Here is a 16875-nt window from a genome sequence, read left to right on the forward strand (position 1 = left end):
AAAATCAACAATGGATAAATATTATTAAAATTAAAGGTGTAGCAAAAAATATTAAAGATTGAATAACAATGAAGAGCAATAATATTCTATCTGCTTTCAAGTGCCTATAATTGCATTCCCCGTTTTAATGCCTCCCCCGTTATAACGCCAAATAAATAAATGTCGAGGTACAAATATTGGCGGTAAAACGGGGGAACATTTTTACAGTCTATAAATGACATATATGGATATGCAAAACTTATCTCAGTAATCCAAATCGTTTTTCTACAATTCCGGATAATTAACGTCCATTCGGATGTGGTTCTTCGCCAATATTCATAATTTATCATGATGGGTATTGCATAATGGTTTATTTCTTTACAAACTTGTTCCTCGAAGAATCGATAAAACGGTAAGGTCATGGAAATTTTTAGAAAGTAAAATTGTAGCAACATTTGGTTTGATTCAGAAGTATAATAAAATATAAATAAAATATTGATATTTAGAGTTTTACAGCAAACTAGGTGATGGCTAATTTCACTATTGCTTTGACTCGATTACATTTATGTATTTTAAGTATTGTTTTGCTCAGTTGTAATTTGAGGTAAAGATGGCAGGAATAGTTAAACATGTGTGGTCAATAATTTTAGTAATTAGCTTTATTAGCGAAATGATTAAAACAAAATTTGAGTTCATGCATCAACTACACGTATAACCGAAAGAGGGAGGGGGGGGGGGGGTAAAAGGCACCGATCGCGAATACTTTATTGTGAAGAAAGCCGTGCAGACGCGAACTTTTCCCCTTATATCTTATTATGCTTGATAGAGGTATATCCACATATGCAAAAATACGTGTATAATTGTCAAGCATTTATGAGATTTTAGGCACTTTCACTTTGTAGTAATCGAAGTACCGTATGCACTGAAAGGACCTTGTTTTTTTCTTCACTTTTCACAGATTAATGAGATTTGTATTGTTTATAGCTTTTTTGAGATCGATCACTGTTCGATATATTCACCTATTGTACTTTATTATTAGCATTTGCGTAGAAGTACATTCTTGTTGCCAAGATGACAAAAAGGTAATTTCCGTATTGCACATGGGAAGTAGGTTAATTTGCGCATCATGTTCAAAACCTAGTTGGAGTTCCTGCTGTCCACTTCGTCAGTGAACTTGCATGGAAAAATCCATGTAAAGTGGTAAAATTTCAATATATTGAAAAGGGGACTTAGGCGTTTCTGAATTTTGCAAATATTTGTCTCACAAAACACTTTCAGTGTATAGCACGTAAATATACAGCTAGGACGTTGCGCACGGTGTTGGTACACATTGACGTTACGTCAAAATAACGTTATTGAAGTCAACGTTGTTACAACATTTTCAACGTTATAATTGCATATTTTAGTTGTTTAATGTGAATTTTATTTATTTATTTATTTTTTTTTTAAAAATTAGATAAAATAACAGGGCACAAACTTATCAATTTTTGAATCTTCGTTGAAAATATTAAGATGTACACTAAAAAATCTTATAATCTTATAAATAAATTGTAAGATTTTTAATATGAAATTGTCAGACATACATATCCCCATTCATATCCTTGATTCCTCTTTCTATTTAATTTTCTCACTTTGTACTCTCTGTCTTGCAAAGAGAAAAACATCAAGTAGCTTTCTATTTCAACCGTTTCTCCATCATTATTTTTTCCATTAGGTCATTTCAAGTTTTCTATTTCTATCAAGCCCCGCATGCGCTTTGGTTTTTGACACCCAAGATCAGAGAAAAGCACAGAAAATTGGTAGTCCTTTCATGCACGGTTCCAATTTAAAAAAAATATGACTCTCAAAGTTTTTGACAGGCAAAAAAAAATTGTAATTGAAATCCCAGGGAGGGGGGTCCGGGCCCCCTTCCCGACCTCCCCCGCTTGCCTTTTTATTGAGCCTTTCGAATTCTGTCATTTTCTTTCTATATTTTTTCTAAAATATGTTAAATTAGGTAATGTACTTAGCATTTACAACCTTGATTTTGCAAAGGAATATATTTTTCTATGATAGAGAAAATGTATCTTTCTACGAGAAAAATGGAATTATGAAATCAAAACATTTGAATGATGTAATTTTTATGACAACCGGTGTACAAAGTAGGATTTTCCCCATAACCAGCCCCCCCCCCCCCCGAATCTATACTCAGGAGTGGGACTTCCCCCGAAGGGAAATCTTAGACTAGACTAAGAGCCTATTTTTCCCCTCTTTCTTTCTCAGAGTAGTTTTTCCCCTGTTTTATCAATACTAAAATCATATCGACATTATTTAAGTTTATATGAAAGTCATATCGACATTATTTAAGTTTATATGAAAGTCAACTGATTTTTAAAGGAAATATTAGTGTTTTCACTCAAGAATTGTTCAAGTTTATATTAGTATGAAAGCTTAGTAGTAAAAAAAACACACAAAACAAGAAGCATTGCTCTTGCAAGCCCTAGGATACATGTAGGTATGAGCTCTCGACCACAGAGGTGTAATACTGGACAGCTATTTTAAACCCCAGAAACTTGGAGAGACACTTAATCAATATTATGTACATGTAGTTTGATGAAATATAACTGGAGAAAAAAAAATCCATTAAAAATACCCCCCCCCCCTTTTTAAATTAAATGTTGATACAACTATACTTTTTATTACAATTTTTGTGAAGTTTCTTTAAGATTGTCTACTGCGATGGTACCTGTGGAAAAATTATAGAAGGGACATTTGTAACCATGTGTCGCCCCCTCCTTCCCATCATATACAAGCACTGGCATGATATTTTATAGGAGAAGCGGTAAATTGGCCCATCAGGGAATCGCACTTTATAACTGTTACACAGAGTAGGGATTCCCCCGAAAAATTGAATCTGGTGTGGGATTTCTGTTGGGGAAATCCTACTCAAGAGCCAGTTTTACGAGAAAGATTTTAGAGGGGAAAGACCGGTATAAAGTTTTTGTTTTAAATTTGGGCTTTTGTACTGATATGTTTTGAGAATCGATAGATTGGTTCTTGAATTATAGGAGGTTGCTGGACTGAAAAAAAATGCCTTATATTGAATTGAAGTTTTGCTTGTTTTATTTTTCCCAGCCCCAGTAGTTAAGCTCTCTTTATAAATGGGGGGGGGGTATTGACAACAAAACGAAAAAAAATGGGATGGGGACGTTTCTCTTTTAAAAACCCTACCAAATTTTAAAAAAAAACTGGTTTATCACCAAATTCAGAAATCCTATTACTTTTTTGGGAGGGGGTGTTCTCATTCTCATTTTTAGCAAAAAATTGAGAACAATAACGTGATATGTTCAGAAAAAAAAAGTTTCCTAACGCTGACATTAGCCCACATGGCGATATGTACTAGACATAAATGCCAAACAATGATAAATTTTGATGAGTAATCCTTAAGTACATATGTTTCTAAAATTATATATGTTGATACATATCATATTACTGCTAATACGTAAATATTAGTAAGGCCTCCCTCACTAATGTCAGCGTTAGGAAACTTTTTTTTTCTGTTGGACATTTTACTTACGCACTTTAGATTCAGCCCAAACTCATGAAATTGAGAAAATGATGTTAAAAATTCAACAATATCACAAAGAATGCATACATATTATTGCATTTCCTAAATTTCATTTAATTTAGAGGATTGGATGTGGATCTTTTTATATCTTGTAGTTGCGCGAACAATAATTTATGTAACGTTGGACACGGGAATTTCGCCGTAATAACCAATAATGAATAAAGCCATATCATAACTAACATATTTTTAGATTATTAAAAAGAGAATTTTTAGAATGATTTATTACCTTGGATAAAATAATTAATTTCATTTTTAATTTCTAGTAACTTTAACATCTTGAAAACGCCAGTTTCTTTACGACATCTAAAGAGTCAGATTTTATAGTACCAACACCGTGCGCAACGTCTTAAGCTTGGGATGGTCTGGAGATACTATAGGTATAAGTTATCAATGAAAGAACACCATTTACATTACATAGAAATCAAAGGTATATAAATCATATATTATTAAGTTATTTAGGCAACTACGTTCTTTAACCATTCCACTTAAAAGGAGAAATTTAGAGTAATGAGGAGAAAAGTTCCATTTTTTCTGTAAAATGGTTGACGGACAGAAAATTATTTCAAGTGCTCTCTAATTTTTTTTATCTTAATAAGTATTTGACCGTACAGTGTTCCCCTATCGAAGATTTCCATTGATTTTACCTTTAAGATAGAACCTGTAAAAGTGATTATTTAAAAAAATGCTTTCTTGTTTGATCTCATTTTCCTGGAATTAGTTCTTTTTATCAATAATTACTTATAAAAGCTAAGTTAAAAAAAATCCGGTTTTAAAAACCTATTTATAGTCTCTGGTGTTTGATTTGTAGAATCTTTGAGTTAAAAACGTTTCATATATGTTAAGAGAATGATAATATTATATATTTATGAGAGATAGGTTAAAGAGCAATGAACGATTACTTATAAAATACAGTATAAGTGCTTAAAAAATGTTAAAATCAATTGGCTTATTTTTGTACAAGGTTCGCTATACATGTATATCCATTTATCAATATTAAATTCTGTCTCGCTTCCTAAAAGGAAAGAATGTTTTAAGGGTTATTTTTTCATATGATAAAATTTCATTCAGCTTTTAATGTTAAGGGTTCACAACTTCACATAGATTTTATGATTATCAGTTCGTCTTTAAACGTTGATAACAAGTTCGAAATTCGTGATAGTTTTGTGATCTCCGATACCCATGATGTCGAACATACATAAATTGTGATAATTTGCTATTATCTACTAGCCATGATTTCAAACATGCACACACAAAATATTTTTTTAGTTGTTTCATACAGTTCGTTATTATAATCATAATTATATTCATTGACTATTATCAATTATTTCAGTTTTTGTTAAAAAAGATATTTGTTTATTTATCAAATAAAATTTACATTTTTCAAAAATCAATATAATAATATGCTACAGTGGTTATATATATATATATAAATCAAAATTTTGCAAGATATTAATACTGATAAGTTAAAAAATATAACGATCAAATTATTTAAATCATTTGCAATGAATCACAGACTCGATTGTTCGAAGAACTTCTTAATTTCAGTACTAGAAAATATAATTCAAGTACATATAATTGCCGACTAAATCTGTGCACACTTGATCATGTACTAATGATTTTCAAGATATGTTACAAGTTTTTACATTATCAAAGTTTCAAAAAAATTGTTTTAGTAATGCTTTTATACGCTTTCAGTTTTGATTCTCTTTTTTTAGATAAAAAGATGAAGATGTGGTTTGTTGTTATAATTCTGGCAGTAAACGCCCCAAACGTCGCCCCGAAAGCTGGTGATGACTGCCCTGTACACTGCACTTGTAGAGATAGTCTCGTGAAGTGTCATGGCTACAATTCAGTCCCACAGCAATTTGCAAATATTTCGGTCATCAAAGTCCTCGATTTATCCAACAACAATCTAACCGTCTTAACCAAGAAAGATTTTGAAAAATTTATAAACATAGAAAAATTGTATTTGAATGACAACGAAATATCAGACATCGAAAATCGTACGTTTTCGTCTCTGATTCATTTGTCACTGCTGAACCTTTCATGCAACAGCCTAAAAAGAATAGAAAAGGGAGTTTTTTACAGTCTAAAAAGTTTATCAATCCTATACATGAAAAGAAATTTGATCAAAAACCTGTCGTTGGACGCATTCCATAATGTTCCAAATCTACAATATATTAGTTTGGCCGAAAATTTGCTCAATAATATTGATTCGTGTACATCTCCAATTCCGAGTTTACGTATTCTGGATCTAGACTACAACAGTTTGTTGTCCATTCCATCAAATGTCTTCAACTGCACTCCAAATCTCCATACCATCAGTTTGAATTTCAACAGAATATCGCATATATTGGATTATACATTTTCAAACTTGCCCAACATTACAAGTGTTAGTTTAGACTATAATCGAATAATTCATATTGAGATTTTTTCTTTTGAAGTCAGACATCAAAATCCTAACACTTTAATGGAGTGCCAAATACGGCGGTTCAGCATCGTTGGAAATCGACTCAAGGAAGTGCCACAAGCTTTGGGTGATCTTGTATATGTTGACCATTTAGATATAAGTGGTAACATTATCAAGCAAATTGGAACGCAGGTTTTTTATAGACTTAAAAAACTTCGTTATCTTCGAATTTCTGAAATGCCACTTCTGAACTATATTGCACCAGATGCATTTGGAGGTCTTGATCTAAGAGATCTACATATGACAAGGAATTCTAACCTGAGAAAGCTCCCCGAAAATCTACTCCAGAGCATGAACAACTTGAGAACAGTTATCATTAGTAATAATGCTCTTCAGTCTGTACCGAAAAACTTGTGCAAGTGGCATATGTTAATGGATATGATGATGAATGACAATGACTTTATCTGTGGTTGTGGGGTTCACTGGCTTCAGACATATCGTGGATGGGGCACACCCCAAACTCGGCAACATGCGGAGAATCTGAAATGCCACAAACCTGGGAACTCCGAAAATGTTCTCATCAAAGATTTTGACTTCTACCACCTTGCATGTACATACACACCAGTTATAGAATATAAATCGTATGTTCTTGTAGGACTTACAGTCGCTTCTTTGGTACTGATGACTGTATGCGTGATTTTAATTGCATTTCGTTACCGGACGCAAATTTTCCGGTACAAACACCTCTCTACAGATGATGGTCGTGGAGTAGTTCACACGAAAAGAACAAGAACAACATTCTGACATAATAATGTATATTTTTTTCTAAGAATACTGGTTTTTAAGATTATACGTATATTTTCATGTAAATTATTCAAATTATATTTATATATTATGATATTATCGAGAAACATTACTGTCTGAATGATGAAACCATGCAATGTGATAGAACATAGAAATAGTCAACATTACTAATATTCCAAAGCATGTTGAAATCGCGGAATTTGTGCGCATACAGTTTACCGTTTTATGTTTATATTTGTAGAAAACATTCAATATAATATTAATAAAAAAAATAGTGCATATAGTTGAGTGTAACCATTGAAAATTTACACCTTAAGAAAAGGATTGTCAATGGTTTTCTTGGGTAAAAATATTCAATGATACCTTCACCTACATGCATTATTTATACATTATATTCACCGTATTTTATAAAGTAGTAATTACTAGTGTAATGAAGTAAATTGAGGAGTTTGAATCATAAATTGATTTTAGAAGGTCAATATGCTAAGGATCAAAAGGGGAAGCAAATTAAGTTTTTCTTTTATGATCTTTTCTTTAAAAAATGTTTTAGATATTATAATATTTTTATTATAAATTATACAATTAATATTATTGAAGGGTTTTCTTTAGTTAATGTATAATTGTAACATGTTATGACTGTTTTTGTCCTTACAGTTGTACAATTTTCATATATTACACTTAAAGGATTCGAGTTTCAATTTTTTTCTAAGGTAAATGTCTAAGTAAATAATTGTTGTATGTCTGAATTCTTGAGGTTAGTAACGTTGTGTACATATCCAGTTAGATTTGATTCTAAGAGCAATCTTTATTCGCTTTTATTAATATTGCTTTTTTACATGGTTATATTCTATTTTGATTCATGTAATTTTTGTGTTGTTCCATTTTGATTTAATTTACCTAATTATTCCCAATAAACAGACTATATTCACATTGTTCTTTCATGTATATGGAAACAATAAAATTATATGGAGCTTTCAAATACCATATACATGTAACGACAAACCAATTTTACTGATATATTAGAAGAATTTAGTTCTCAAAATGTTTTGGGAAATCAAGACGGATCAATGAAAAAATATTGTACAAACGTAAGGAAATGTTTGGATTATTGTTAAAGTTGTAACACGTGTATTTTACAATATAAACACTTATGAATTCTTCTTTTCTTCATATAATTTTATTTATGAATTGAAACATGCATTATGATGTACATCTATGTTTGATACATTTTTTTCCTTTTGGAAATTATTGATATTCATTTACAGAATTACATATATTTTAAAAAATGTACTAGTATCTCCTCTGTATGCATTTTGCATGTATTTTCTGTATTCCAAATAGGCAGTAACTCAAAAAAATACATAAAATAGTATGTCATTTGTCAAGATTATTTCACAGGATAATGCTTACATGTGGTGTCTCCAGTATTTGTAGTTGTATTCATAAACAAATTGAAATACAGGTCTAAGGAAGTAAATATATGAAAAAAAAACATGGGCCACAACGCTCTTCTGAGTCATCTCGGCCCTAGCTGTTCTTTGGAATAAAGTGGGTGGCATTTTCATCCACCCCCTTTATTCCCAGAAAATGTGCTGTAAATTTGTTTCCTCCTCTTAGTCCCAGTGTATAGTAACACAAGTGATTTAAATCCACAGAAGATGGAAATGCTTCAATTTCATTTAACTGTTTACTTAAGGTTTGTCACTCGTGATATGAGTTATATCATATTTCATGCGAGTTGCTTTGCCTACTGCAGAGTCAAGAATATTTTACCCAAACTATGTTTGACCTTGATATGCCCTCCATTCTCCTTCCAATTTATTGCACCTTACATGATGACCCATTTGTCAAACCATCAGATACATCAACATTGACTGAGATATCATATATCCTCCCAACAGCAAGAATCAAATTTTGCATCAAATTGACAGTGTTGCTTACATCATTTGCTTTAAAACGAGATCTGAGCAGCTTTTACTAAAGATCTTTTGAATAATCTTTATTTAACAATATCCACTGAATTCACTGTGATCTTTTCTCCTTCATTTTTTTCAGTCACTTGATTGTTGTATACATCTACTTAGAATTCTGCATAAAGAGATGAGGAGCATGGTGTGGATAATTGTCACTTGATTCTGTTATTATGTATATGTGTATTACATTCATATTTTTGGCTGTCGTTCATTGTAACGAAGGCAATTAAGAAGATGAGCAAACTCTATGTCATCTTTCTTGCGCATTATTTCATCCAAATCAAAAAATTGAAAAAATGCTCCTTTCAAAGAATGCTTGCAAGAGTTTGAGCATCATGGTTTAATTCCTGAAAGATCCAACTGTCCATCACAGGTTTAAGAATCACCAACATCAATGATACAACTGTTAATCAGAGCTAACGACCTATTTCCTACTGTTGATATCTCATCGATAATTATTAGTTTTAAATTTTGGTACTTTGTGCGAAAAGTGTTTCAACTCATCACATTGTAAGATTTGTTCACTTTGATTATTTGATGGAAAGCAGATGTGATAGTTAAACCTCCATTATTATATGCTGCCTCGCCAGTATAAGCACAAAGAAGTACTCTTATGTTATCTGGATGTTCACTTTCAGTGGAGCATAGATATCTGTGCTGAGCTTGATATAAATAGCTTTTATCAAAACAGATTTTCTAACACCATCAACTCAGATAAAAATTAATAGGTTCTCTTTTTGTTTTGACCAATTGCAAGACATGATCGAAAAATCTCGCTGCTTTGTGTTCAGACTTCCTAAAAGTTTTAAGAATTCACTGTCTGGTAATCTAATCTATATCATTCTGTCTTTGTTCTATCCAAACAATCATGTGCTCATGTGGTGATACTCTTTGTTGAAATTCGATTCTATAAGAGAAGGTTTTCACAATGCCTATTGGATGTTGGTCGCTCCTCAACACTGAATTCATAAATGTACGGAACCTATGATCAAAATACCTAGTGCATATGATAGGATCCATTCTTACTCATTTTGATTTTTCAAACCATGTCGTGCTGTCAATTTGTTCGTAAGTGTATATCTTTCCATCATTTAGCATTCCTAGTGCTCTGATGAGGTCATTCTATCTTGTATCAGCTGCAAAGACATAACCCATGTTGGTAAACCTAGCTGTCCGATCATAGCAAATACTGTCATCCTTTTTTCTAGTCTCAAGATATGCAGGTGAATTCCTGAACTGTCTGAACACAAAGAAACCTTCATTGTGCCTAACAATACTATTCTCATGTTCAGGATTTTAAATTTCATCTGCTGTAATAGATCTTTTTTTTTGGTTTTGCATTTCCTAAGAGCCAGGTTGCATTTGTCTATAACTTGTTTCATTTATATTTTTTCAACTTGAGAATCAAGTGTGGAACGGACTGGGAAGCACGTCTTTAAACACTTTTCAATTACTAATTAGCTATATCTGCATGCGAAACATGCACTTATCTTTCATAATCATGTAATCTTCCCTTGCCACAAAATATTATTGGAAATGATAAATATTCTACAGTCCTACATGTATTTTGATATAGACTAAGGGGACTAAGTTAACTCATGTCTTGAGAGGCATTGTCTAAGAGAGTATCACAATTACCATCTCTATCAATTCCATCTACTTCACAAAATTCATCATCATCATCGGCATCAAGATTATCGGTATCTTTAGCTCTTCCTGTTTGTGTTTGCACTAGTTCTTGAACAATTTCTTGAAACCAGCTATTATCAACATTGATAATTGATGTCATGTAGAAGTCACTATTGTTCAAAGGCCAGTGTAATGCATTCAGTACATTTTCATGATAATCACATATTTGGTATGACAACTTTTTCTTTAACTTAACAGGACTCGTGATATTTTCATCCATCTTTCTAAGTAAGCTATTTATAGTTGTTTGAATATCAACGGGTACATTCAATATTTCCTTTTTATAGAAAATTATCCATCTCTTAGCAACTCTCTAATTTGCATGAAGGGAATTTTAAGTGTTATCAGCTTCCCTTCTAATGAAAACAAATCTTATCCTCTTGGTTTAGGAGACCATATCAAACCATTAAGAACAAACATCTTGTTTTTTTTTCTCTAATTGATGAATAGCAAGTTTTGCATATCCATTCTGCATTATGAACAGAAATATAATACCAGTTAGATATCTGCTCTTACTTGTGTCAGTGTAGTGTTTTCCACTTTTAAAACACTTTTTTAAACCATGTTTGATGACAACATGACATACGAAAATGAATCATGTTTAATCTGTTCATGAAAATTGTGGATGCAGTCTTCTTTGTATATTCCACACTGTATTAGTCTATTTCTTTCATTTTCTTTGTTAAATATATTTTTCATTCTGTCTGTTTATTGTTCAAACTCTCATTTTGTTTATAGAAAAAGTGATTCAGTTAAGCTTGCTTGTTTTATCGCTCTTTTTCAAGAATAAGAGGGGTTTCTCTACACTTCTCTATACTTGCTTTTTGAAATTCTATTGCCTTCGTTTTCTTTTTGTTTTACTTCGTAATTAAATCTTTTCAACTTTCTTGCAGACTTACCATTTACTCTTTCTTTTCCTCTCACTTCAGCATTTTGCCTTTTCAGTTTTCTTGCAGCTGTTTCTCGTTCATTTTCTTTATTTTTCAACATTTTGCCTCTTGAATTTTCTAGCAGCTTTATCTAGTTCATTTTCTTTTCCTCTCACTTCAACATTTTTCCTTTTTATTTTTCTTGCAGTTGTTTCCATTTCATTTTCTTTATCTTTCACAACAATATTTTGTCTTTTCAATTTTCTTGCAGCTTTATCCAGCTCTTTTTCCCTTTCCCTCAAATAAACATTTTGTCTTTTTCAGTTTTTTTTTTGCAGATTTATCCAGTTATTTTTCTTTTCCTCTCACTTCAATATTCTATCTTTTCATTTTCCTTGCAGTTGTTTCCCTTTCATTTTCTTTATCATTTATTAACATTTATATATACTTTGCAGCTATGAATTTCATACATTGCATGTCAGGAAATTAAAAGCAAAAACTTATATTTATATTTTTTTTTCATCCAAACTTTGGCATAAAATAAATGTATAATACATTTCTTTATAAAAAAAAATTCTCAATTAAAATCTAAAAATACATCTGTACTTTACTTGGAAAACTTTTACTGATTTTTTTTTTTTTTCGGAAGCATGTAAAAGTGACTGGTTAAAATACTCTTATTCTTGGTCGATCTCATTTCTCAGTAATACTTTATTACCTTTGTTCTATAATCAATAATCTGTTATTATGGTAGTTACAGGTTATATTAGTCGCTTTAAAGTTTAGAGGATAATTTAATTACTTATAGCTATTAATAGATATTTATCACAGACTTCGTGTAAAACACAAGTGTAATTTTATCATTTCAAAATTATTTATGTAACAAATTGCTACTTTGATAAGGCTCTGAAAATATGGAGAGATGAGAAGAGAAAAATGTTTATATATATATATATATATATATATATATATATATATATATATATATATATATATATATATATATATATATATATATATAATTGTTCCCTCGTGAAGAATAAGATTACAACTTACCATACTGAAATCTAATATGCGTGTCAATTTCACTGATTATGCTAAAATCATATCCACTAGCTTAATTTGGATCAGTTTTATCACATGCAGACATATCAGTATTTTATGGTACAAATTAAGTCTCAGGTATAAACGGCAGTTATTATTTTCAGCATCTTATTATTTCTAAAATATGACCTTTATCATTTGGCTTTGCTTCTAAAAGGTTCAGATTATACATGTAGGTTATCATAGTATTGTTTAAACTTCGATAACAGGGTCGACACTCTTGATGAATTTATCATTTTCCTATACCCATGATGTCGAACATGAACAGAAACATACAATGTTGTGATTACCTCTTACTCTCGATTTAAAACATGACAAAAATCAAGAAAATTTCTTTAGTTATTGTTTTCATATATGTTTGCTAACATGTTGTATAATATTCTTTTATTGTAATTTTTCGTTTGAAAGGTAATTGTGTAATTATAAGAACTTACAAATGAATATTGTGTTTCATGGAACATACGATCATGTTAGAGTGGTTATAAGTAAATTTCACATATTTACTTCAAAGTAAAGAAAATTTTACAAGAAAATAATATTAAATTATATTTATTAAAATCCATAAATGTACACAAGTCAATGTACAGATGAATACTAATTTAAAAATAAATTTGACAATTTCAAATTATGAGAATCAATATTTCCTCCCAGCAAAATAGACGCTGATAATTAAGATTAATAGATAATCCCTTTTTCAGTTGATTAATCTGGAGATATCTTTAAATTCAATTTGGAAACAAATAAGAATATTTTTCAGGAATTTTAAACTCAAGTTTAAATGCATTTACTTTTTCTTCAGAATGGAAAAAAAAAACATCTTAGAATTTTTTAAGAAACTAGACTCTGACCCGTGCGTACACGGGTTGACATTGTTATGAATGCATCCATGTGCATATCGGACATTTACAAAATAGATACATCGACACATTCATATTGTAAGGTATTTTTTAAATAAACAATGAATGTGAATATAATTCTGTTTTTTTTTTTTTGGTGTTTGTTTTGTTTTGTATTTGTTTGTGTTTTTTTTTAAATTGTTGCGTAACGGCGTAGCGCAGAATGGGTTTGACCACCAGTTAGCTATAAATCAAGTCATGAGTTAGAATCACGCCGGAGCTTACATAAATTCCACCCTTCCAAACAAATTTAATAAAAGAAATTATGGATGTTCATTGAACATATGACAACAGCAAAGAGTTGAGCACACTGCTGATACATATCAAGCAAAGTAATGAAAATGAAGAAATGTGCTAAGCTGGTATTTTTACACAATCAGTTATTAAAGTAAAGGTGTAAAAATTTTTGTAACAATTTTAACACTGCAAGTCTCAACTTGTTCAAAATATGACCTCAACAATAAAAGAGTTAAGCACGGCTAATACATATACTTTATATATACACAGGTAATAGCTAGGTATATAATCTGTAAAAGACTGTCTGTTTTGATAAAAATTAATGTAATATCCTTGAATTAGTACATAGAAAAAGTAATAAAAATAGAAGCTTAATTGAGAAAAAATAAAAACAAATTGGTAATCTTCAAGTACCAATGATGTTTAAAATATATAAAACAAAAGACAGTATTCTTCCGATTTATCGGTATTAAAGGCCAAAAATTCGAGTCTATAATTTTTATATAGTAGTTATTATTGTAATTTTTGGCGGAAAAAGAATGCCTACTTCACTAAGATGTGATTCTAACTGGAGTTGTAACACCCCCCCCCCCCTTCAGTTCCCCTCAAAAAAGCATAAAAGAAAGGAGGGATAAAATAAATCGGTTAGTTACATTAATGTTGCTCCTACGATCATGAGCTTTTTGCCTCCGTTGAGATGGTCAGAGATATAAATAAAATAACATATAATAAATGTGTCTCCGAGATGGCGAATGATTACCCACGTGGCCACAATATCACATTTGTATGGATATAAACTCAGAAACGATTACGATAATACAAACATAGGCGTCAGAAGCAAATTGAAAGTGGGGTGGCTATTTGAAAGTTGGGGGGGAGCTAAACCCACGAAGAAAGGTAAGCCCCAATTTTCAATGCCTATATTGTGTCTATCTTTGCAAAAAAAGGGGGGCTAAGCCCCCTAGCCACCCCCCCCCCCCGGGTCCGACTCCTATGACAAATACATGTAAATTTTCATTGGAAATTTGCTGTATATTCTGTTCGTATATATTACTGATTTCGTATTAGAGAAATTATACAATAACAAATATATATCTACTTAGTATTTACTTTTGTCTTCTCTGATTTGAACACACTCTCGACCAACGGCTCATACATTCGTGTATAAGAGAGAAACGAACGACAACTCTGCAAGGGAGATTGATTTGAACACCGTGATTTAGCGTGAATGTAATGCGCACGCGCAAGATTGTAAAATCCAAAAAATCCAGATGATTTCCGGAATTTTTTGAGGAATTTTCGTTGATTATTAATTAGCGAAGCTTAATTGAGAAAAAATAAAAACAAATTGGTAATCTTCAAGTACCACTGATGTTTAAAATATATAAAACACAAGTTTGGCTTTCCAGAAAGCCTGAAATGTCATCTCTTTGGCTTCATTAATGTCACAGAATAAACAGTGGAATGTTATATTATTTTCTCAGCTATTACAAGCAGTAGTATCGCTTTTGAAAAAATGGGGAGTGGAGGACAAAAAAAAAAATCGACGATTTAGCTGAACAATCTTTGACAAGGAGAAAAGGGGGCTATCCAAACTCAACATTTTTTTTTCTTGGAAGGAGGGATTACAACTTTTCCGACAAACATATTTTATATTATAATACATTCTCATGGGATGATTTGACGTACCATACTGCAACAAAAGGTGGAAGAGGGGTCAAGGGTGCGCCTTTTCAATGTTTGGGGAAAAAAGTGGAAGGGGACGGCCCTCCTGGTGCTATGTGCCTGTATTATTTTACCTGTTGTAAATATGCTTTATTCAGGTTAAATATATTTTGTATCATGTCTGTAAAAAATTCTAACCACTGAGAAATATTCGTAAGAATTATTTAAAGTCATATATTACGGTTTTTTTTTTTAAAAAATAAGTTCAGACTACCTATGTTAAAAAGATCTTTCTATTTGTTTTATTACTTTATATAAAAATAGGACTTTCCTGTAAATTACACAATTTAAATCAATCACGTTTCAAAGATATTAGAAATTTAAAGCAAAAACCGATTTATTTACCGATTCAGATTTTAATTAACAGACACAGTTTAATTTTTTTTTTAATCAGTCGAACTATGGAAACATGAGGTTATTCAAATTCAAAATCGGTGAAATATTTAATTTCAACGTAAATAACATATATCATGTTTAGCTACACCCAATCTCGTATTTTTATTTTTTAGCTCAGATACGCCATATATAGCTTTAACAATTATTCCGAAAGAAGATGGATATAAACTTAGCGTTCCTTTTGACTTTAGTTCTTAGCCGCCTACTACGGCAGCAAAGAAGTTTTAAAGCGCCAACTTAAATTAATCTGAACCTGAATTAATTCCAAGACTTTCCTTATTTTCCTTAATCGTATCGTCTGAAGTGACTTGGCCATCGAGCCACTGGGATTTGATTGATTATCGAGCCACTTTGAATATCAAGGGGAAAATTGAGACACTCCTGCATCATGTCCTTCTGCTGCCAATATGCAGATTCATGTGTTAACGCTATATTATGTATAATATAAGTACATGTACATGTATCGGCTCCTGGGAAAAAATCATGCATAGAAAGGTAATAAAATTGAAACGTTACCATTTAAAATTAAGTATTAACACATCGAAAAGAACCCCAATCTACCAACATCGATTTTATAGGCTGTTTCATGAGACACACATTTTATAATTTTGGCTTTATTTCAAGAATACGAGGAGTGATTTTTTTTTACCTTTTCTCATTGACAAAAAACGCAAATTAGAATTGCATAAAGAAAATGATAACAGTTGCTTTGTTTATTAACTCTTAAAATCCGAGCCAGGTAAAGAAAACTGTATGTTTTCCTAATACTTTTCTACAGGGGCCGGTAAATTTAAATAAAAAAGAATATAGTGCACACATCCGAGAAAATACTTAAAATATAATGATTCTTTATGATCTTTATTCCAATGCCTGCAGCACTGAGTTACTTAAACCAGAGACATTTATGTTTCTGCCTAAATTGTGTTTTTAGGCAAAATTTCTTTTCTTCGAACTTTATTATAATTATTTTTTTTTTTTGAATAAGTTCTGTTTTATTTTTCATATATACGGCATTAATTATCGATTGACTAAAGTACACATAAAAGTAAAGTTTTTGCCATTGTATTTATGCATTTAATGTGAGTTGTTATTTCAATGTTTTCACTGTTTTCTTTCGTCAGTAAATCTTGGATCCACGCCTTGGCTGATACATTCAATATGCCTTGCTTTGTGTATTTTGATCCCC

General features: G+C 31.2%; 1 protein-coding gene across 1 annotated transcript; it reads left to right on the plus strand.

The window, feature by feature from the left end:
• The first annotated feature begins 330 nt into the window (after positions 1 to 330).
• LOC133181068 (slit homolog 3 protein-like) lies at positions 331 to 8005 on the plus strand. Its single transcript, XM_061315610.1, has 2 exons — positions 331 to 391; positions 5302 to 8005. Exon 2 carries the CDS (start codon positions 5310 to 5312, stop codon positions 6798 to 6800), a length of 1491 nt encoding a protein of 496 aa, XP_061171594.1. The 5' UTR covers positions 331 to 391; positions 5302 to 5309; the 3' UTR covers positions 6801 to 8005.
• Positions 8006 to 16875: the final 8870 nt, after the last annotated feature.

This window comes from Saccostrea echinata, unplaced genomic scaffold (genome assembly GCF_033153115.1).
Source record: "Saccostrea echinata isolate AGI-Se365-2 ecotype Australia unplaced genomic scaffold, CSIRO_AGI_Sech_v1 ptg000008l, whole genome shotgun sequence".
NCBI classification, from domain to species: Eukaryota; Metazoa; Mollusca; class Bivalvia; order Ostreida; family Ostreidae; genus Saccostrea; species Saccostrea echinata.